At 37.8% G+C, this 22,407-nt stretch overlaps 1 protein-coding gene across 1 annotated transcript; it reads right to left on the minus strand.

The window, feature by feature from the left end:
• Window positions 1-1,410: 1,410 nt before the first annotated feature.
• Window positions 1,411-10,433, minus strand: OSTC (oligosaccharyltransferase complex non-catalytic subunit). The gene is made up of 4 exons (XM_077142586.1): window positions 10,216-10,433; window positions 8,407-8,500; window positions 6,657-6,854; window positions 1,411-1,993 (listed from the first exon to the last, which is right to left on the minus strand). Exons 1-4 carry the CDS (start codon window positions 10,352-10,354, stop codon window positions 1,975-1,977), a joined length of 450 nt encoding a protein of 149 aa, XP_076998701.1. The 5' UTR covers window positions 10,355-10,433; the 3' UTR covers window positions 1,411-1,974.
• Window positions 10,434-22,407: the final 11,974 nt, after the last annotated feature.

Here is a 22,407-nt window from a genome sequence, read left to right on the forward strand (position 1 = left end):
CTCCAAATGTCTTTGTCTCAGTCAGCACTGAAGCAACTGTTCTCACATGCAACTAAATCTTAATATGCAGAAGTAAAATGAGGAAAACGAGTAAGAGAGATTTTGGCAGAGATGTGTCGGTGCTTGAAACTTTTAAGCAGCTAGTAATCCATGGTTCCAAAAAATTAAAATATTTCCTCATCCCAAGTCTGGGTCTAAGTGTTCCTCCTATGTGCCTCTCCTATACCAAAGAAAATTTGCCTTTTTAACAAAATACTCACTAGATATAACTTTACCTGGATAAGTATATTTTCTTTTGTTCACTGATAAAACCCAGCATCTGACATGTCTTTTTCAAATAAATAAATGTATAATTCTTACTACTATGTTAGCAGATTTCAGCACCAATAAACAGCAGCACATAATGGAAACAACTGGTCCGCTATCTGGAAGATATGGCCTCCAGTTCGAGTTCTATAGCAAATGAACCTGTTACTTACTAGCAAAATGGGAAAAGTCTTGTTCTTCCAGCTTTATACTTCAGGAATGTACCATTTAGTGAGCGTCTAAATTATTTCACATATCCCAATTCAAATAAACAATCTAAGTTCAATCTGCTATGAGCCAGATACATAGGATTTCCTCTTCATTTGAATTTTGTAAATATATTTTCTTCATAAATCTGTGGCAGAGATGTGCTACTTACACCCACTTTTTTCAAGAAAGGACTTGCTTCCCATTGCAAGGTGTGGCAGCTAGCATCATTAGCTTCATAAGGGTTCACCTCAGCTTTCTAGCCAGACTATTCACTTAATTTTTTTGCTTTGCATTTATTAGTACCTGACATTTTACAAACATTTTCTGTTGATTATCTGACTTCCACATAAGAATGTAAACTCCATGAGGAGTCTGTCTCCGTACCACTATATCCTGTTACAAAGTCCCTGGCATTTAACAAGAATCCAATACTTTTTGAATAAGTGAATCTTTCCCTTATGAAAGGCTACATTTAGATCAGCCTTGGAGTTAGGGGGAAAAATCACCTAAGAGGAAATTTTACTGTAAACTTAAGAGATTTTAGGGTAAAAATTGAATCTAAACCTTTAGAGAAGCAAAGTTCATGGCATCAAAGAGAACTGGAAGGCCTACATAGAAAAAATTAGGAAACAAAGATCAGACTGGTCTAGAAATGTTTTTATAAATGCTCAAAGTTGTGTCAACTGAAAATTAATGGCTGATGGGAACTTTCATCTAACACCATCCTATGCTTGAATACTGGAGGGATATGAAGTTGCTCCCTCACAAAGCAATTTTTTTGAGACTCTAGGATACCACTGGCAGCTAAACAAAGTCACAAGATGGAACTGAATGATTACAAACCAAAAGACGAATATTCAATATCAGTCATTTAAAAAATAAACAGAAATGGTGTTAATTAGAAAAATTATTTATTTCTGCTCCTTTCATAAACCTTATTATTCAGGAAACAACCTTACATACACATCTGAAATAATGTTCTATCACACACTCTGTTCAAAGGCAAAGCACCATAGACAAAGCTGCTCAACTGTCCGGAGTTCTCAGGTTACAGGAGCTCGCTTCCTGATTTTACATTAATTTCTGAAAATCAGAAATGCTATCTCCAAAAAACTGTTAAGGGAATTATAAAAAAAAAAAAAATCACTCTCTTCAATATTATACTTGTAGAAATGGAGTATATTTTCTTCTAGAAATAAAAAACTAAGAAGAAAATGCCATTTCACATCGTTGGTATGCTAGCAACAGGAAAAAATACTGTAATAAGATTGTCTTTCCGATATTTCCAAGAAGAAATTCTAGTCCAAGCTTTAATAAGCTTCTTGTTTTCACTAAATGCTTCTTTCTCTGCTGCTTTTCACCTTTTTCCACATTTCATACTAGAGGATTGGTACAGCCTTTAAAACTTCATTAACAGGAGCAAATCCAGTATCCACTGCTTTCTTCTCAAAAGGCACTCTAACCCATCAGATAGCCTCTGTAGAAATAAAATTTATAAAAGGAAGCAACATTTTAAAGTGTCCAAATAATTTCAGAATGAATCAAATAACAAACCAAAAATACTGTGTGATTCCTTATTATGATTCTTATTTCGTATCATAACCCCACCAAAATAAGTAAGTTACTGCACCTTGGTTCTACTACCCTTCTCTCTCAAAGTATAACAAAGTTACAAACCGATATGGTAAGAATATAAGATGAGAAAAAGTTAAAGAAAATGTTTTGTAAAAGTTAGAGTCAAACAATTTCCTTTGGACTCTCAATTGTAGCACAAATAGCAAACCTTTCTATGGAAAGAAGTTGGTTCGGATTTCTAAAAACCATAATATTGACAGAAGAAAAAAGCTGAAAAATTTAGAACTATTCACATTTGGTAGGTGAGCCACTGAGTCAAGAAATACTGACTGTATTCCTTTAGGAAATGTCCATCTGACACTGCACCTCTATTCCTTTAGGAAATAACCACATAACTGTCAGGGGCTCTAGCCTGACAGTGCCTGCCACAAAGTAGAAACTCAAAAATGTCATCTTCTTCCCATCCAGTTTCTGGACTTACTTGACTTCCTATACAGCTTAGCTATGTGTTGGGCCCACGCAATCTGCCTAGAACCCATATGCCCTTTATCTTTTGCTGTATTGGCCCAGCCAATCCACACTCAAGTAAAGAGAACTTTCATCTACCACAATCACATTTACAACACCTCAGATACAGATATTCAGCCTCTGCTTGTATATTTCCTAGGATATGGACTTGCTCTCTCACAAACATCCTGCCAATCACTTTTTGTTTTATTGTTACTTTTTCTGAGATCCTTACAGATTTCTGTGCAGTTGGAAGAAACAGAGATTCCTTGTACAAGACTGCAGGTTACCCCAATGGTAACATTTTGCAAACTAAAATAAAACTTGGATGTTGACATTTACATAATCCATAGATCTAATTTAGTTAGCAGATGACGCCATATTCACGATGTGCCCTTCCAGCTGAGAGAGAAGCCCTGACTGTGTTCGCCATGCGCCTTCTCACTTGAGAGAGAAACCCTGCACTTCATCAGCCTTCTTGAACCAAGGTATCTTTCCCTGGATGCCTTAGATTGGAAATTTCTACAGACTTGCTTTAATTGGGTCATTTTCTCGGCCTTAGAACTGCAAACTAGCAACTCATTAAATTCCCCTTTTTAAAAGCCATTCCATTTCTGGTATATTGCATTCCGGCAGCTAGCAAACTAGAGCAGAGAAATAACAGTCACACAGGAAATAAACTAAAAAACTGAAAAGTAGTACTACACATTAAGTATAAGCATCAAAACATAAAATGACCTTGAATCAAGAGCTATAAAATTATGCTTAATGTTCATAGGTATCCTGCAAACAGTTGGTATTAAATAATATTTGCTAAATACAAATGCAAATGTTAAGGTGAAAAGAAACACTTTTGAAAGAGATTTACCAAAAATGAGTAAAATAAGTTTTTGTACCTGCAAGGTTAAATTTCAGTTAGGTGGAAGAATCACATCTATATATCCTCTTAAACCCTAAATAATGTTAATTTTAAGTATTACTTGATTTTTATTCTTTACTTTTCATTCTGTGCCCTAGCCCTACACCATGCCCAAACATTACTTTTTTTTAATTTGAAGATTTCACACGCACAATTTTACATATATCATCTCATGAAGTATACTAGAAAGTTTTTTTATTTTCAAAATGAAAATTGCTCCTCTGTAACTGTACTAATAAAAATATTTTAACCACTATAATTTAATTGTTCCTTTTAAAGTATATGGCCATGCATGCAAATAATTAATGCCATGCATTTTATTAGTATCCATATTTCTTCAAAAGATAAGACATCAGATTAAATCATGTTCTAATTAGTAAAATTTTATCAGTAAGAGAGACAACATCAGGTCTTTAGGAGAATGTAAATTAAAATATATAGAACCGGTAGTTCTATTTCAGTGCTACTGTTTTCTATTTTAAAGGTAACTCTTGCCAAAAGAGATAAAAGAGTCTGTGAAAAATAATTAGATCCTGAAGCTGTCATAGAACATTTTATAGCATAGCCATCCTTTATTCCTGATGCTAGCAACTTACTTGATTTGGAAACACCAGTGGTCTTTTCTTCCCATTTCGTAAATATCAGTCTATTTTTATACATCACAACATCATAGAAAATGCATGTGAAAGAAGAAAGACACATCCCTTCCTTGCTGATGGTACTAACCACAACTTCCTGTGGGCAATGTATAGCCCTCAGACCTGGATCATCACTTGTTTCAGGACCTGCTAATATTCTAACAAAGGCAATACTGTTGCTTCCTTTCCTACCTAAAACTGAAATTGTTTTTCCCCATTCTATATCCCAAGTAAAGGGCATTACAAGTTGTGGATGAGAAATCATATCAAAAAAGGAATAAAAAATTCTTTCATCTTACAAATTCAAGTTCTAGATTTAGCTGCATGGCAAATTACAGAAAGTAGCAATTCAGAACATTGTTCTGCCTTGATTACATCTAAATATGATCTACAAGCCAACTTTGATTATATCTTATTATATTCCTAAAACCCAGGGAGTTCCTTATTTCCATTCCCCCTAACTTGGACTTTGTCAACAATCCTGGATATTGGCCTATAGGATGGGGATAGAAAGACAGATATTGGTATAAATAATTGGAAAAGATGCAGACAATTAAAGATGTCCCAAAACTTTTTTGCAAGTAGTAGATATCTCCAATCATCTTAAAGCTAAATGCCTGAAGTAAAAGATAAAACACCTCTTTTCTTATTTAACACACATCCTCAGTATAGCATCTAAAAATATAAGGAATCATGGGAAGTTTTTGTAGAAGTAGAACAAATCTAATTATATGGGCAAAGTCCACTAACTTCGGTTTTGATATATGTCTTCAAAGTTTCTTTCTGTGTGGCTGGTAGTTTTTAATAGCCTGTTTATTCTCCCTAGGGGTCTCCTCTTTTCTTATTCTGCTTTAGAACACTTCGGTTTCTTTCGTACAAGAATATCTTACCAGCCTATACTGACTGATTTTTCAAAAGAAGCAAGAAAAAAAGAGTACAAAAAGAGGAGACTGGGGTACCTAAGACTACTTACAATTTGGTCAGTGGTTAGAATTGTTTCCCCCAGACAAAAATAAGAGCCATTGGTAGAGGAATCAGAAGGGGCTATATTGCCACAGAGATAGTCAGCGAAGAATACAGTGCTCTTTTCTCTTTCTGCCAGCTAAGACAGAACATGGTTATAGAATAAGTACTTCTGACTTTCTTGGGGAAGCCTGCCCATTCCATCCAGATATGTTATAGGCAACAGATGGGTTAGGCCAAAGGACAAGTGAACTTGTGAAATTCGAAACATTTCTGTATTCCCTTTTATTGCCTTCTATAAAAAGATAAGGAAATATTAGTTATAAGAAATGAGGTTTAACATATTTTCCAAAAAATGAACTTAACTAAGAACTATTCTTTGTACAGGTAAGCTTGCTCAAAATTCCTAGTTACTAATTGCATCCATGGGTGAAATCAGAGTATATGGAAATGTATAGGCTTGTCCACATTTCAAAACCAATGATCTCAAACTGAATTATAAAAATGGCCATAAAACCTATTTATTTTTCTTCTAAAGATACTGTAAATCTTCTGAATCAAAATGATTTAGAAAAGATATAATACGATCTTTTTCCTGTTTTTCTTTTGGAGGCAATTATTCTCTTCTCCTTCCCCAGACTTAGTGGCTTTTCTTCATGCCAATATTCAAAATGCAGCAGCAACTAATGGCTTGAAAATATTCCCTACATAATTGCTATCCTACATGTCAAAGATTAATCAAAAAATACTTTAAAGAGCTGACTATGGATGTTCATGAAGTAAAAAACTAGAATACAGGTTACCAAGGGCTGAGTAGGGAAGAGGAATGGAAGTTAATGTTTAATTGTTATGGAGTTTCTGTTTGGGGTAATGGAAAAGTTTTGGCAATGAATGATGGGGATGGAGGCTCTGTGTATTTAAGACCAATGAATTATATCAGAAAGGGATAAAAAAAGGAAATTTTAATTTGTATATAATTTACCATAAAAACACAAACCCACAGAACTGTACAATACAGAGTGGACTCTAATGTAAACAGTGGACTAAAGTCAATAGCATAATTATAATAATACTGTTTCACGAATTATAACAAAGATACTATACTAATGCAAAATATTATTAACAGGGGACTATGTGAGATGGGGTATATAGGAATGCTATACTTTCTACAGGATGTTTCTGTAAATCTACACCTCCATTATACTGAAATAAAATGTTAAAAAAAAATTTTTTAAAGCACTTTAAAGAAATAACAATTTTCTCCAGTCTATGATACTGAGGCAAAATAAATGAATTTTCTCATGAATATGCATTGGGATAACAATCAAGAAGAAGAGCTATTGGTCTCAATTTTGTTACTAATTAGTTATAACCTTGAGCAAGTCACAAATTTCTTTGGGGTTATATCACCACAATAGATTTTCCATCTGTTCACATGATGGTTAAGTTAAATCTCCTATGATTTTATGGTGTCCACGCAATTGTTTTACTTATTTGTAACACAAGTTATTAATTATGCAAAGTATAAAATCACTTACGGCAGTTTCATTCTCATGAATACTCTAGCCATGAAAAAACTCAACAGGACACAGACGAATCCAATGAACAAGAGAAGAAATCTATTGAGTTTTGGAATGTTTGGTGCATTGGATCGGTCCAGGATTATGAATCCTAAACCTCCCATTGTGAACAGGAAGCTGGATGCAAGTCCTTCCATAATATATTGTCCATTTACTCTGAAAAAGAAAAGAAAGACCTTAGCAAAAAAATAAATGAGAATTCCCAGAAAAAAATGAAGCTTTTTCTTCAGATTAAAATTCCTATTTTTGCTTTAAGCTAAAAAAATTTTTGTACTAACTTTTTATTCTTACTCCTACAATTATTTTACTACATACCTGAATATGCATTCATTCATTCAGTCAACAAATGATTTACTGAGAGGCTTTTACATATCAAGCACTATCCTAGGTGCTGGAGATACAACAGAGATAAGAGACAAAAATCTTTCTCTTCATGTAGTTTACATTTTAAAAAGTCTTAAAACCCCCAACCTATTGTCTATATAAAATCAACATTTATATTTTAATTATTAGCTAAAAAAATGCCAATTATTTTATGGATATGAACTCTTTACTCAGAACTTTAGCTTAGCTTTTACTACTTTAAATTTCTACTATTAATTTAAAATTATTCTTAAATCAGTTAGAAATGTTTCTTGAGGTTTATAAAACCTCTTGTTTCAAAGGAAAATATTTTCAAATAAGTATTCTTAACTAAGGCTTCATGAACCCCTATAAAGCCCATGGATGGGCTTCCAGCAGTCCTTAAATCTTTACAATTACAGCAAATTTGTATATATGCATGTATCTGATTAATCTAATTCTCATAGTTCATGGACCTTGAAAAGGTAATTTTTCTGTAAAGCAAATGATTTAATCATATGCATATAGACAGAGGATATACGATACACTTTTTTGTTAACTGTTTTAATTGAAAATGTAATATATGTATGTACCGTGTTCAAATTTCAAACAGCACAAAAAAGGACACTGTGAAAACTCTCCCTACCATCAAGATCTCTTGTCATCTAGATCTCCTCCCCAGAGAATCATAATAATCTTTTCAGGAATAGTCTATGCATGCAATGCCCTTAATATAAACATAACGTAAATATAAATATGCTTAGGTAGATATAGATACCAAGTGGGTTTTAGTAAGCAATACAATAAGCACTGCCCAGTTGAACCAAACCACACTGGACTAATGTTTCAGTGCTGAAACTGAACCCCCAAGTCTCAAAAATTATCATTCTTACTGAATGGTATATAGTCAAGGAGTCCATAAAGTTTTTCTTAAATGGCTAGATATTAAACACCTTTGGCTAATAGGCCATATTATTTGTGTTGAAATTATTCAATTCAGCTGCTGTAGCTCAAAAGCATTATAAACATATACAGAATATATAAACAATGGACTGGTTTGTTCTAATAAAAACTTCACAAAAACAGGTAGCGTGGTTTGCTGAACTCTAGAATAGTCTATCAATATATTTCAATTTGATATCCTCCTTTAAATTTGTGATTGCATTAATCATTGTGAAATATTTTCGCTCAAAAAAATTTTTAAATATATTTTTACTCTTGTTCTTGCTATCGCCAAATCCAGCATTTTAAAACAACTATTGCCTAAATACGGATAGACCCCAGAGGTTTCATATATTTTTAAATAAGTCGGCATGCCCTAGTAACCTTTTTTCCCACCAACAACCTTCAAATAAAAAATCTTTACCTGTAGGCCAGGAAAGCTACTGGCCTCTGATGCCCATGCTCATCAGTCATAGAACCAACACTTGGAGGTTCAACAATAACATCATAAATTATTCCTATATCAAAAACAATAGTACAGATTAATTGGATTCCTAATTTAAAGGATAGGATGATAGATAGTTTTCATTTCTCTAAAGGTTCACAGGCACTTAAACAGGACTGCTTTGATTGGATTACTATAATCATATGAGGCCCAACTATCCCCAAAGCTTCATTTTGATAAACCATTCAGAAATTCAACTCAATATTCTAGAATGTCTTGTAAAACAACATTCTCTCTGAGAGGTATGAATTTCATAAATTCAATAATAATAGTGTCTAAAACTCAAAAAATGACTCCAAAATAAAGAATAACACTTAAAGGCTATGTTTTAGCTGAAGAAAATGTTGCCCATATGCTTGGATTTATTTCCATAAATTGAGAGGTAAGTAGAGAAATTTTTAAGTTTAAATGTAAAACAAGGAGACACCTGAAAATCATACTATCAGGTAGATGATTCATGATCAACAACTCAAATTGGTATTTACCACTGATCCATCAATGTTAGGATAACATATTTTTAGTCTCCCACTGTCTGTATCTTTACTTTCTCCACTATTCTCAATTTCCTCACCCTAGCCCATCCCTGACTAACAAAGCAATGTCACATAGGAATTCCCTTATCTTCTCCCCACAAACATTACTTCTACCCTCACCTCAATTATTCCAGCCACAAAAGGGAAAAGTCCCTCCTATCAATGTGGGATCCTTTCTATAGAAATCAGGATCCCATCCCTCCTTGCCTTCTCTTGGATTTTACTTTGAATGTATCTGTATTTTCAACCTCTTCTTTGGTACTAAATCAGCCCTCCGTTGACTCCAAATCCTTCTAGCTAATAACCTATTTTTCGATTCTTTTTCCTAAAGGGAGTCAGGCTTTCTTCTTTGAAAGAATTAGGTAAACTTGCTGTCTCCTCCTCATCACTTCTCCCCCAAATCCTAAAACCACAGTAACACATTCTGGAGTAAATTTTAAACTGTGGTTTAAAAGGGTGGTGGCTCTGAAAAGACTTAGTTGGACTGCCACCTCACCACTGAGCAAAGCAACGCCCCTTTGCAACGTTCTATTTGAAAAGGACAGGTTAAGACGGAAATTCGGAAGCATTTAATAGAAACGCTGTTTTGCTTATTCTTTAAATTCTCAACTCCGCTCTCTGAAACACAGAACCTTCTGCAAATCTCATCTCCAATCTCAAATGTTTGGCCAAACCGAGGTTTCGGGAAATCTCATTCATATTTATTGTCTATCCAAAAAGCAACACAAGATCCTGGAGGGTGAGGTAACAAACCCAATGACTCTCAAGTCTCTTCCAAGGTTCCAGGGACCTCAGACAACCAGAAGTTAAAAAGCTCCACACTCTCTTTACCAGATAAGCAGAATGGGCCAGACCACACTTTCCCAGGACCCTTTTCAAACAACTTATGGTAGGCAATAAAAAAAACCAACAATCATAGGTTTGAAAAATATATTTGACTCGGATCCCCGGGATAAGAGGACAGGAAAGGCAACAAAAGAAGACTTCTCTCGAGATTCAGAACAGAGTCAGGCTGGAGGACAAAGAAACCTGCGGGTCAACACTTGAGACCTCAGAACTTTCCGTCTCCCTCCGAAAACTCGAAAGCACAGCGATGCTTTCCCCGGGGACGAGAGTCAACGGAACAGACGGGCTTTCTGGGGCGGAACAGCTCGCCGCGCTTCAGCGCCTCTCGGCCCCCATCAGCCCGAGTTACCTCCGGTGATGAGGAAGTAAGACACCACCACCAGAGCGTACACCGTCATAGCCGACGGCATGTGCACCCAGGGCGGCTTCTTCAGCTTCAGGTTGGGACATTCGAGCACTAGGAATGGGACTCGATACAAGGTCTCCATGTTGGTGGCAGCAGGGACAGCTCTCTGTCTCCAGCCCCACGCGCCACCCGGAAACAGAGCCGCCGGCCCTCTTGCCCGCGCATGCGCGGGGGAGTGAACGAAGGTCCGCAAAGCTCAGAGGCGGTTTAACACACCCATAGAAAAAAGAAAAGAAGCTACATGGAAAAGATGAATGATATAATTTAATGCTATATACTATTTCATGATTATAAGGTTAATTTGAAATAAGAATCTCAATTTACTGCCCATGGATCAAATAACTATTTATGTACCTTTCAAGACCTGCAGGGCTTCAGACGTGGCCAAGCTGAAGGAGCAGAGGTAGCAGAATCCTTTCTGAGCTCTGCCAGCCTGCTGACCGAGTGATTTAGAAGCTGATTGGACGCCAGACACTCTGGGTTCCCAGAGCTCAAGGATGAATGGGAGGGTTTAGAAATCTCTGCCTTTTCTAGTAGCGGTGCTTTTGAAAAGATTGAAAAAGCCCTGGGTTGTGGAGCTTTTTTTTCTTAACTAGTAATGATGGGGATAATGATGATGATGCCTATGACAATAGTTATAAATATAGTTGCTAAAATAATAGATTGTTATTAAAAAAAAAAAAATTCCAGCCCAGAACTATCACAAATGCCAACAAGACTTTTTAAAAAGGATGCTCAGTGCTGTTGCCTTAACACAACCAATCCTTATCCTCGTAATCCCGTCCTTACCATGTTTGATGGTAAACATCAAAATCATACCCGACAAAAATCATTGTTGTCCTGATTTCTCTCCTTATTAACACTCCACATTCAAAAGTTCAGCAGATCTTTTTGGCTATCTACCAAAAACTATCTTTAATTCATCCACTTCTTGTTGTGGGGCGCACCAAAATAGAGACCACACAAGTCAAAGCTATTTGCAAGCCAATTAGGAGTCTTTATTAGCCGGCCAGCGACTGCCTCAGAAACTCAAGAAGGAGGAATCAGAAAGCAGGCCCGAGGAGTTCTCAAGGGGGGCTTATAAAGGTAAAAACCACAAGCGTATACACAGAAGCAGGAAAAAGGACCTTATCTTTTTGAGCCACATCTTGGTTTGCAGCTGTAAGCAAGCAATCTTATCTACAGAAGCAGAGAAATGCCATTTGCTCTTGCACATTACATCCCATTCTTTTTGTTTCTTAACAATGATTATTGTTCAATTTTTAACTCTTGGGAACTTCCCACCCTGGGTCTTGTGGCTCCGGATACCTTCTTCTAGCTAGGGCCTGATTTATTGCTCCTGACCCCCTACATTCTTTTCATTTTCGTTGCTACCACTCTGCTGCCATTCACCATTATCTCTTTTTTTTTTATTAATTAACGGAAAAAAAGAAATTAACTCAACATTTAGAAATTATACCATTCTACATATGCAATCAGTAATTCTTAACATCATCACATAGATGCATGATCATCGTTTCTTAGTACATTTGCATCGGTTTAGAGGAACTAGCAAGACAACAGAAAAAGATAGAGAATGTTAATATAGAGAAAAGAAATGAAAGTAATAATAATAGTAAAAAACAAACAAACAAACAAAAAAAAAACCTATAGCTCAGATGCAGCTTCATTCAGTGTTTTAACATGATTACTTTACACTTAGGTATTATTCTGCTGTCCATTTTTGAGTTTTTGTATCTAGTCCTGTGGCACAGTCTGTATCCCTTCAGCTCCAATTATCCATTATCTTACCCTGTTTCTAACTCCTGCTGGACTCTGTTACCAATGACCTATTCCAAGTTTATTCTCGAATGTCCGTTCACATCAGTGGGACCATACAGTATTTGTCCTTTAGTTTTTGGCTAGACTCACTCAGTATAATGTTCTCTAGGTCCATCCATGTTATTACATGTTTCATAAGTTTATCTTGTCTTAAAGCTGCATAATATTCCATCGTATGTATATACCACAGTTTGTTTAGCCATTCTTCTGTTGATGGACATTTTGGCTATTTCCATCTCTTTGCAATTGTAAATAACGTTGCTATAAACATTGGTGTGCAAATGTCCGTTTGAGTTTTTGCCCTTAATTCCTTTGAGTAGATTCCCAGCAATGGTATTGCTGGGTCGTATGGCAATTCTATATTCAGATTTTTGAGGAACCGCCAAACTGCCTTCCACAGTGGTTGCACCATTTGACATTCCCACCAACAGTGGATAAGTGTGCCTCTTTCACCGCCTCCTCTCCAGCACTTGTCATTTTCTGTTTTGTTGATAATGGCCATTCTGGTGGGTGTGAGATGATATCTCATTGTGGTTTTGATTTGCATTTCTCTAATGGCCAGGGACATTGAGCATCTCTTCATGTGCCTTTTGGCCATTTGTATTTCCTCCTCTGAGAGGTGTCTATTCAAGTCTTTTTCCCATTTTGTAATTGGGTTGGCTGTCTTTTTGTTGTTGAGTTGAACAATCTCTTTATAAATTCTGGATACTAGACCTTTATTTGATATGTCATTTCCAAATATTGTTTCCCATTGTGTAGGCTGTCTTTCTACTTTCTTGATGAAGTTCTTTGATGCACAAAAGTGTTTAATTTTGAGGAGCTCCCATTTATTTATTTCCTTCTTCAGTGTTCTTGCTTTAGGTTTAAGGTCCATAAAACCGCCTCCAATTGTAAGTTTCATAAGATATCTCCCTACATTTTCCTCTAACTGTTTTATGGTCTTAGACCTAATGTTTAGATCTTTGATCCATTTTGAGTTAACTTTTGTATAGGGTGTGAGATATGGGTCTTCTTTCATTCTTTTACATATGGATATCCAGTTCTCTAGGCACCTTTTATTGAAGAGACTGTTCTGTCCCAGGTGAGTTGGCTTGACTGCCTTATCAAAGATCAAATGTCCATAGATGAGAGGGTCTATATCTGAGCACTCTATTCGATTCCATTGGTCGATATATCTATCTTTATGCCAATACCATGCTGTTTTGACCACTGTGGCTTCATAATATGCCTTAAAGTCCGGCAGCGCGAGACCTCCAGCTTCGTTTTTTTCCCTCAAGATGTTTTTAGCAATTCGGGGCACACTGCCCTTCCAAATAAATTTGCTTATTGGTTTTTCTATTTCTGAAAAGTAAGTTGTTGGGATTTTGATTGGTATTGCATTGAATCTGTAAATCAATTTAGGTAGGATTGACATTTTAACTGTATTTAGTCTTCCAATCCATGAACATGGTATGCCCTTCCATCTATTTAGATCTTCTGTGATTTCTTTTAACAGTTTTTTGTAGTTTTCTTTATATAGGTTTTTTGTCTCTTTAGTTAAATTTATTCCTAGGTATTTTATTCTTTTAGTTGCAATTGTAAATGGGATTCGTTTCTTGATTTCCCCCTCAGCTTGTTCATTACTAGTGTATAGAAATGCTACAGATTTTTGAATGTTGATCTTGTAACCTGCTACTTTGCTGTACTCATTTATTAGCTCTAGTAGTTTTGTTGTGGATTTTTCCAGGTTTTCGACGTATAGTATCATATCGTCTGCAAACAGTGATAGTTTTACTTCTTCCTTTCCAATTTTGATGCCTTGTATTTCTTTTTCTTGTCTAATTGCTTTGGCTAGAACCTCCAGCACAATGTTGAATAATAGTGGTGATAGTGGACATCCTTGTCTTGTTCCTGATCTTAGGGGGAAAGTTTTCAATTTTTCCCCATTGAGGATGATATTAGCTGTGGGTTTTTCATATATTCCCTCTATCATTTTAAGGAAGTTCCCTTGTATTCCTATCTTTTGAAGTGTTTTCAACAGGAAAGGATGTTGAATCTTGTCAAATGCTGTCTCTGCGTCAATTGAGATGATCATGTGATTTTTCTGCTTTGATTTGTTGATATGGTGTATTACATTAATTGATTTTCTTATGTTGAACCATCCTTGCATACCTGGGATGAATCCTACTTGGTCATGATGTATAATTCTTTTAATGTGTTGTTGGATTTGATTTGCTAGAATTTTATTGAGGATTTTTGCATCTATATTCATTAGAGAGATTGGTCTGTAGTTTTCTTTTTTTGTAATATCTTTGCCTGGTTTTGGTATGAGGGTGATGTTGGCTTCGTAAAATGAATTAGGTAGTTTTCCCTCCACTTGGCTTTTTTTGAAGAGTTTGAGGGAGTTGATACTAATTCTTTCTGGAATGTTTGATAGAATTCACATGTGAAGCCGTCTGGTCCTGGACTTTTCTTTTTAGGAAGCTTTTGAATGACTAATTCAATTTCTTTACTTGTGATTGGTTTGTTGAGGCCATCTATTTCTTCTTGAGTCAAAGTTGGTTGTTCATGTCTTTCCAGGAACCCGTCCATTTCATCTAAATTGTTGTATTTATTAGCATAAAGTTGTTCATAATATCCTGTTATTACCTCCTTTATTTATGTGAGGTCAGTGGTTATGTCTCCTCTTCCATTTCTGATCTTATTTATTTGCATCCTCTCTCTTCTTCTTTTTGTCAATCTTGCTAAGGGCCCATCAATCTTATTGATTTTCTCATAGAACCAACTTCTGGTCTTATTGATTTTCTCTATTGTTTTCATGTTTTCAATTTCATTTATTTTGGCTCCAATCTTTGTTATTTCTTTCCTTTTGCTTGCTTTGGGATTAGTTTGCTGTTCTTTCTCCAGTTCTCCAAGTGGATAGTTAATTCCTGCATTTTTGCCTTTTCTTCTTTTCTGATATGGGCATTTAGGGCAATAAATTTCCCTCTTAGCACTGCCTTTGCTGCGTCCCATAAGTTCTGATATGTTGTGTTTTCATTTTCATTCACCTCGAGGTATTTGCTAATTTCTCTTGCAATTTCTTCTTTGACCCACTTGTTGTTTAAGAGTGTGTTGTTGAACCTCCACGTATTTGTGAATTTTCTGGCACTCCGCCTATTATTGATTTCCAACTTCATTCCTTTATGATCTGAGAAAGTGTTGTGTATGATTTCAATCTTTTTAAATTTGTTAAGACTTGCTTTGTGACCCAGCATATGGTCTCTCTTTGAGAATGATCCATGAGTACTTGAGAAAAAGGTGCATCCTGCTGTTGTGGGATGCAATGTCCTATAAATGTCTGTTAAGTCTAGCTCATTTATAGTAATATTCAGATTCTCTATTTCTTTATTGATCTTCTGTCTAGATGTTCTGTCCATTGATGAGAGTGGTGAATTGAAGTCTCCAACTATTATGGTATATGTGTCTATTTCCCTTTTCAGTGTTTGCAGTGTATTCCTCACGTATTTTGGGGCATTCTGGTTCGGTGCATAAATATTTATGATTATTATGTCTTCTTGTTTAACTGCTCCTTTTATTAGTAGATAGTGTCCTTCTTTGTCTCTTTTAACTGTTTTCCATTTGAAGTCTAATTTGTTGGATATTAGTCTAGCCACTCCTGCTCTTTTCTGGCTGTTATTTGCATGAAATATCTTTTCCCAACCTTTCACTTTCAACCTATGTTTATCTTTGGGTCTAAGATGTGTTTCCTGTAGACAGCATATAGAAGGATCCTGTTTTTTAATCCATTCTGCCAGTCTATGTCTTTTGATTGGGGAATTCAGTCCATTAACATCTAGTGTTATTACTGTTTGGATAATATTTTCCTCTACCATTTTGCCTTTTGTATTATATATATCATATCTGACTTTCCTTCTTTCTACATTCTTCTCCATACCTCTCTCTTCTGTCTTTTCATATCTGACTCTAGTGCTCCCTTTAGTATTTCTTGCAGAGCTGGTCTCTTGGTCACAAATTCTCTCAGTGACTTTTTGTCTGAGAATGTTTTAATTTCTCCCTAATTTTTGAAGGACAATTTTGCTGGATATAGGAGTCTTGGTTGGCAGTTTTTCTCTTTTAGTAATTTAAATATATCATCCCACCGCCTTCTAGCTTCCATGGTTTCTGCTGAGAAATCTACACATAGTCTTATTGGGTTTCCCTTGTATGTGATGGATTGTTTTTCTCTTGCTGCTTTCAAGATCCTCTCTTTCTCTTTGACCTCTGACATTCTAACTAGTAAGTGTCTTGGAGAATGCCTATTTGGGTCTATTCTCTTTAGGGTGTGCTGCACTTCTTGGATCTGTAATTTTAGGTCTTTCATAAGAGTTGGGAAATTTTCAGTGATAATTTCTTCCATTAGTTTTTCTCCTCCTTTTCCCTTCTCTTCTCCTTCTGGGACACCCACAACACATATATTTGTGCATTTCATATTATCCTTCAGTTCCCTGATCCCCTGTTCAAATTTTTCCATTCTTTTCCCTATAGTTTCTGTTTCTTTTTGGATTTCAGATGTTCCATCCTCCAGTTCTCTAATTCTAGCTTCTGTCTCTTTAAATCTATCATTGTAGGTATCCATTGTTTTTTCCATCTTTTCTACTTTATCCTTCACTTCCATAAGCTCTGTGATTTGTTTTTTCAGTTTTTCTATTTCTTCTTTTTGTTCAGCCCATGTCTTTTTCATGTCCTCCCTCAATTTACCGATTTCGTTTTTGAAGAGGTTTTCCATTTCTGTTCGTATATTCAGCATTAGTTGTTTCAGCTCCTGTATCTCATTTGAACTATTGGTTTGTTCCTTTGACAGGGCCATATTTTCAATTTTCTGAGCGTGATCCATTATCTTCTGCTGGCGTCTGGTCATTTAGTCAGGTTTCCCTGGGTATTGGACCCAACAGGTTGAAAGATTTTTCTGTGAAATCTCTGGGTTCTGTTTTTCTTATCCTGCCCAGTACGTGGCGCTCGTGGCGCTCGTTTGTCTGTGGGTTCCACCAGTAAAAGGTGTGTGGGTCCTTTAACTTTGGAAAACTCTCGCCGTGGGGGAGGTTCGCCAGCCGAAGCGGCTTGGAATAGTGCCAGCCGGCTCGGGGGTCCGAACGCAGGGAGGGTGGCCAGCCGCCGCAGCCCAGGAGAGCGCCCGACCGAATTTCCTAGTCGGCCCGGGGTGCCAAGCATGGCGGGAGGGCGCCAGCCGCCGCAGCCCGGGAGAGTGCACCGTTCCCAGCCAGACCGGGGAGTCACATGTTTGGAAAGGACCCCCCCCGGTCACTGTTCTCCGCGGTCTGGGGATTTCCGACCCAACTCTCTCAGTTGGTCCGGGGGTCCTCGCGTGGTGGGGGCGCCAGCCGCCGCAGCCCGAGGGAACCGCCTGCCCAATTCTGCCAGCTGGCCTGGGAAGGAGGAAGAGATGGACTCTGGCTGCTTGCCGTCCCGCCCGGGAAAGCCCACGCCCCTTGGCGATCTCACCTGAGCTGGTTCTCCCAGACAGTCAGCCGTTCCAGGAAGGGGTACGCCATCCCTTTGATCTCCGTCATGGCTCCGGGAGCTGCTCTGTATCGTCTCCACTTCCCCAGTAGCTGTTCTCAGTCAGCGCCTTGCGCCGCGCGGGCCGTACTTGCCGTTCCGGTAGCCGCCACCGTGGGTACAGGAAGCTGCTGCCGCGGGCGTCCGGACCCTTTAGCTCCGCGGGTCTCGCTGCCCGCCTGTCGCGGGCCAGTCCCGCTCTTGCCTGGCCCTGCCCTCCCCGAGCGCTGCAGCTGCCACCGTCTCAGCCCCGCCCCTTCCCCCACCCTGGCCCAGCCTCACCATTATCTCTTGCTGGGCTTCTGCAAAAGTTGGGGTCTCCCCACTAATATCCATTCTCCACACAGCAGACAAGATGAGGCTTCAAACATAAATCAGATGATACCACTTCCTTACTGGAATGGAATTCAAATTTCTTATTAGGGTCTACAGGGTAATGGGTAATCTGGACCCTTTTTACCTAAGTGATTTCATCTCCTACAGCTCTTACTGTACCACGTTATTTAAAATAATATGCACCCACCTTGCTTTCACATTATCTTGTTCCGTTCCTCAATTTGTAATCATGTTTTGATTAGTTATTGTTTAGAACAAAGATGCCTTAGAACAGGTATGTTGTCTGTCATTCATTGCTGTATCCCTGTTCCCTAAAATGGTGCCTGGTTTATAATATGTACTTAATAAGTGTTTTTCGATTGCTTAATGTCATTGTTGTAATTTCCAGCATCACCAGGGATGGGAAATGCTGACATCATGGGCCTCTTGGCGTAATGCAGTGGGAAGCAAATCTATGAAGTATTGTTGCCAGGAATATTTGACCTGAATCTATCAGAAACAAACAAACAAATCTAGCATGTAGGAAATTCGGTAAGACTCTTCAAAGGATCTAGTATCAGGAAGAACAGCGAGAGTCTTGGAGTAGGTTCCTTTTCTAGATTGAGGAAGATTTTAAAGAGGACAAATAACCAAATGCAATGGATGAACCTAAGATCCTTAATTTAAAATGAAAACAAAACAGAAAAACAACTTCAAAGGGCATTCGGGGACAATTGGGGAAATTTAAAAATAAGTCAACGGATGATGTTATTGAATTAACATTGATTTCCTTACATGTGATACTTGATAGGTTTCTCAACCGGGAGAGAGGAAAAGAGATCAAAACTTGATCAAAAGAGCTTTATCACCAGGCTATGCAGAGGCAGACTGAAGCCTAAGAGGACAACAGCCCTGAGCAGGGAACAGGGTACCAGTTATATAGGATGGTTGGCGGGAAATAGGGAAACGGAGGTGGTGGATTTTCATTGTCTAGTTCAGACACAGAAATTGCCACATTCCCATTGGTTGGTTTAGAAGCCAAGGGCTAAGCGGGGAGTTGGCAGCTTTTCATTGGTGAAGTTTAAAATTTAAACGCCACTTTAGTCATGCAGAGTTGCAACTGCCTTGGCCAGATGTTGGGTAACAGGAGCTTATCACAGATTATAACTGCCAGAAGACAAGAGGGCGTGGGCTGGGGTGGGCTCCGTGGGTTTCCTGGAAATCAGAAGTGGTGGAAGCTTCTTGGAATATTTGCTAGGGGGTTGACACATCATGGAGGAAGGGGTTCTGCCTAACAGTACTGACGTCCTAGTTGTGTAGGAGTCTGTCCTTGTTCTTGGGAGAGAATGTCTTTGTTCCTGAAATATTTAGAGGAAAAATGTCACATTGAACTCACCCAACTTTCCAATGATTAGGCAAAAGGAAAATGTGGGTATGTGTGCGTGTGGAGAGAGATGGAGCAGGTGTGGCAAATGCTAATAGTTGATGACTCTAGGGAAGAGAAATGTGTTCATTGTACTGTTCTTCCGATTTTATATGGCTTGAAATATTCTAAAAATAAATTTTTAAAATGTAAATTGTGAAACTTTGAACTTTTATAGATAAAACTAAGTACAAGGGAGTGCAAGGGTAGTTGAGTAGTAGAACTATTGCCTGCCATGCTGGAGGCTTGGGTTGGATTCCCGCCCTTGAACTTCTCCCCACCCCCCACCCCCCAAAATTCAATGAATGGTGCTGCCATAATGGGATAGTCATATGGAAAAAGAATGAAACGCGATCCCCACCATACAGCATACAGGAAACAAACAAACAAAAACTAAGTACTAGAGTATTTGTGGTTGAACTATTGTAAAGTATTTCCTGAAGGAAATTTGCTTCTAGTAATTTTACTGTTTTCTTCAAAAGAGAGAGAAATCAAAACTTTTCTTTAGAATATAGTGTTAAAAATTGTGAATGAACCTTTAAATTTTATATGTCTTCTTATTTTCTCAACGGTACATGTCTTTAATTGCACCCAAGTTTTTCTGTATGCATTCTGGAGGGGAAGGAACTGGATGGGGAGTGGTGAGCTAAAAGTTAACACAGAAGTCTTGGACTTTCTAGAAACGTCTATTTATTGATCTAAGTGCTGGTTACTCAGGTGTATTCACCTTATGGAAATTCATCTAGCTGTGCTAGATTTGTGCTCTTTTCTGTTTATTTATTATACTTCATTTGGAATTATTTAAAAGAGAAATTCATGTGCATGTTCTATCTTAGAATAAGATAGAATATAATAAAATCTTGTTGTTATTTCTTAAAGGCCATCACATGGAATTTAAAAGTCAAAAAGAAGCAAAAACTATCCAAGATCAGACAGGGATTTAGATCCTTCTGAATTGAAGTGAATGTTCATTTTGAACTTCATTAAAATCTTTCAGGCACTTTTTTTTATAGCAAGCTAGCTTCCAGATGGAAATACCTCTTGTATTACTTCAAGCATTTACAAACCAAATAGTTAAAATGCATGAAAATATAAGATGGAGAATTAGTCTTTGAGAATGAGTTAGATGGCCTAACATTTTATTATTTTCTGTTTTGTTTTGTTTTCTATAACCTTTTAAGAATCTACAAATGTCAGTTGCTTTTTTTGAGTAACAGTTAAAAGTGATTGATGATATACATCCATTACAGAATGGTAGATTTATTATTGAGCCAATCTTGAAATTTTTGTTCTATTTTTTTTTGCTTGTTTGTTTTACTGAGCCCATATTATATTATGAGAAGTCATGAATTGGTTCTGCACTTTTACTTAGTTTATGACCCCATTTTTGAGAAATTGTTTAAAGACATATAACAAAATATATGTGATGTGGTATTATCTAATTCTACAGACAGGTGAAGCTTGTTGCTCTTACTGTTCAATAGGGAGAGTCCTCCCAGAGTCTAAGTCACACTCTAATAACAATCAGAATGTAAAAGGAGGTATATGAATCTTAGGTTATAAAGGTACCACTAACAGTACCAATAATGAAATATTTTCACACCTGGAATGGTTAGGTTCTGGTGTCAACTTGGCCAAGAGATGATGCCCAGTTCAGTGGTCAGGTAAGCACTGGCCCAGCTGTTGCTGCAAGGATATTTCATAGCTGATTGATAAACCAGAAGGCTGATGTATTAAATCATCAGTTGGTTGATTGCACCTGTAGCTGATTGCATCTGTGATCAACTAAAGGCATGTCTTCCGCAAATGAAATAATCCAATCAGTTGAAGACTCTTAAGGAGGAAGAGACTTTTCCACCACTTCTTCACCCAGTGAGCTTCTTCTGAGAAGTTCATCCAGACCCTTCTTTGGAGCTGCCAGCCTTACAGCCTGCCCAACGGATTTTGGGCATTTCTTCCATTTCCACGGTTACATAAGACATTTTTATAAATTTCATATTTTCAGCTAATTCCTCTTGATTCTGTTTCTCTAGAGAACCCTGACCAATACAGCACCAGAACTAGCATTTACATGTAAGAAGAAGTTTTCTTCTTCTCAACAAATATTTATTGAGTGGAAACTCATACTAGGCACTGTTTGAGGCACTGTCTCATGATATAAATACAAACTCCTTACAATGTTAGCTTATGGGGTTTGTAGTGATTATTTTAAATTTTGGAAATTGTTTTAAAAATCACGCAGCAAAACAGATATGTTCTTATTGCAAAATAAATACTAACAATACATATGTGACTGGGAAAGTCTTGCCACTTCAGTTTAGAAGCTAAACCTTCTCTATCTTTCACGTTGGGGGGGCGGGGGGGGGGTGGAGAGAGAGAGAGAGAGGCTTTCCTCTCTTTCCCGGAGGATCTTCTTAACAATTCAGGTCTTGGAATCGGGAGCGAGCCGGATCAGTAGCGCTCGCTGGAGTCTGACTGGAGGCGAGGACTACAGGATCTAGAGGTCTCTGGAAACTTCAGCAGCTCCAAGCTTGTTGGCTACTGCAGTTTCCCGGAGGAGTGACGCTGTGAAAACAAACCCTGATTGGGCGGGCCCGAGCTGAGTTCTCCATTTATGGACAGATCGCCCGGCCCGAGCTGAGACTCAGCCAGAGTAGGGATGCCACCGAACCCGCCTGGATGGAGACCCGCCTGGGTTCCCATTGGCTCCTGTGAGTGCTTGGGTGTCAGGAGACTGTTTTTGGTGAGAGGAGCCAACTTTTGAAGTTCGCCCGAGACTGCGTTCGGGCCCCAGCTCCCGGCAGCCGAACCCGGCAGAGGCATGACTGCCGGCGAATCACCATGGATTTGGTATTTACAGAAGAAATAAGGGGTTAGAGGTTAAATGCCAAAAGTATTAAAAACAGATATCTCGAGGACTTCCGGAGAAGATGGCAGCTTAGTAAGACGTGCGGGTCTTAGTTCCTCCTCCAGAACAGCTACTAGGGAAGTAGAAATGATACAGAACAGCTCCCAGAGCCATGACAAAGACCAAGAAG

The sequence above is a fragment of the Tamandua tetradactyla genome, chromosome 24 (assembly GCF_023851605.1).
Source record: "Tamandua tetradactyla isolate mTamTet1 chromosome 24, mTamTet1.pri, whole genome shotgun sequence".
NCBI classification, from domain to species: Eukaryota; Metazoa; Chordata; class Mammalia; order Pilosa; family Myrmecophagidae; genus Tamandua; species Tamandua tetradactyla.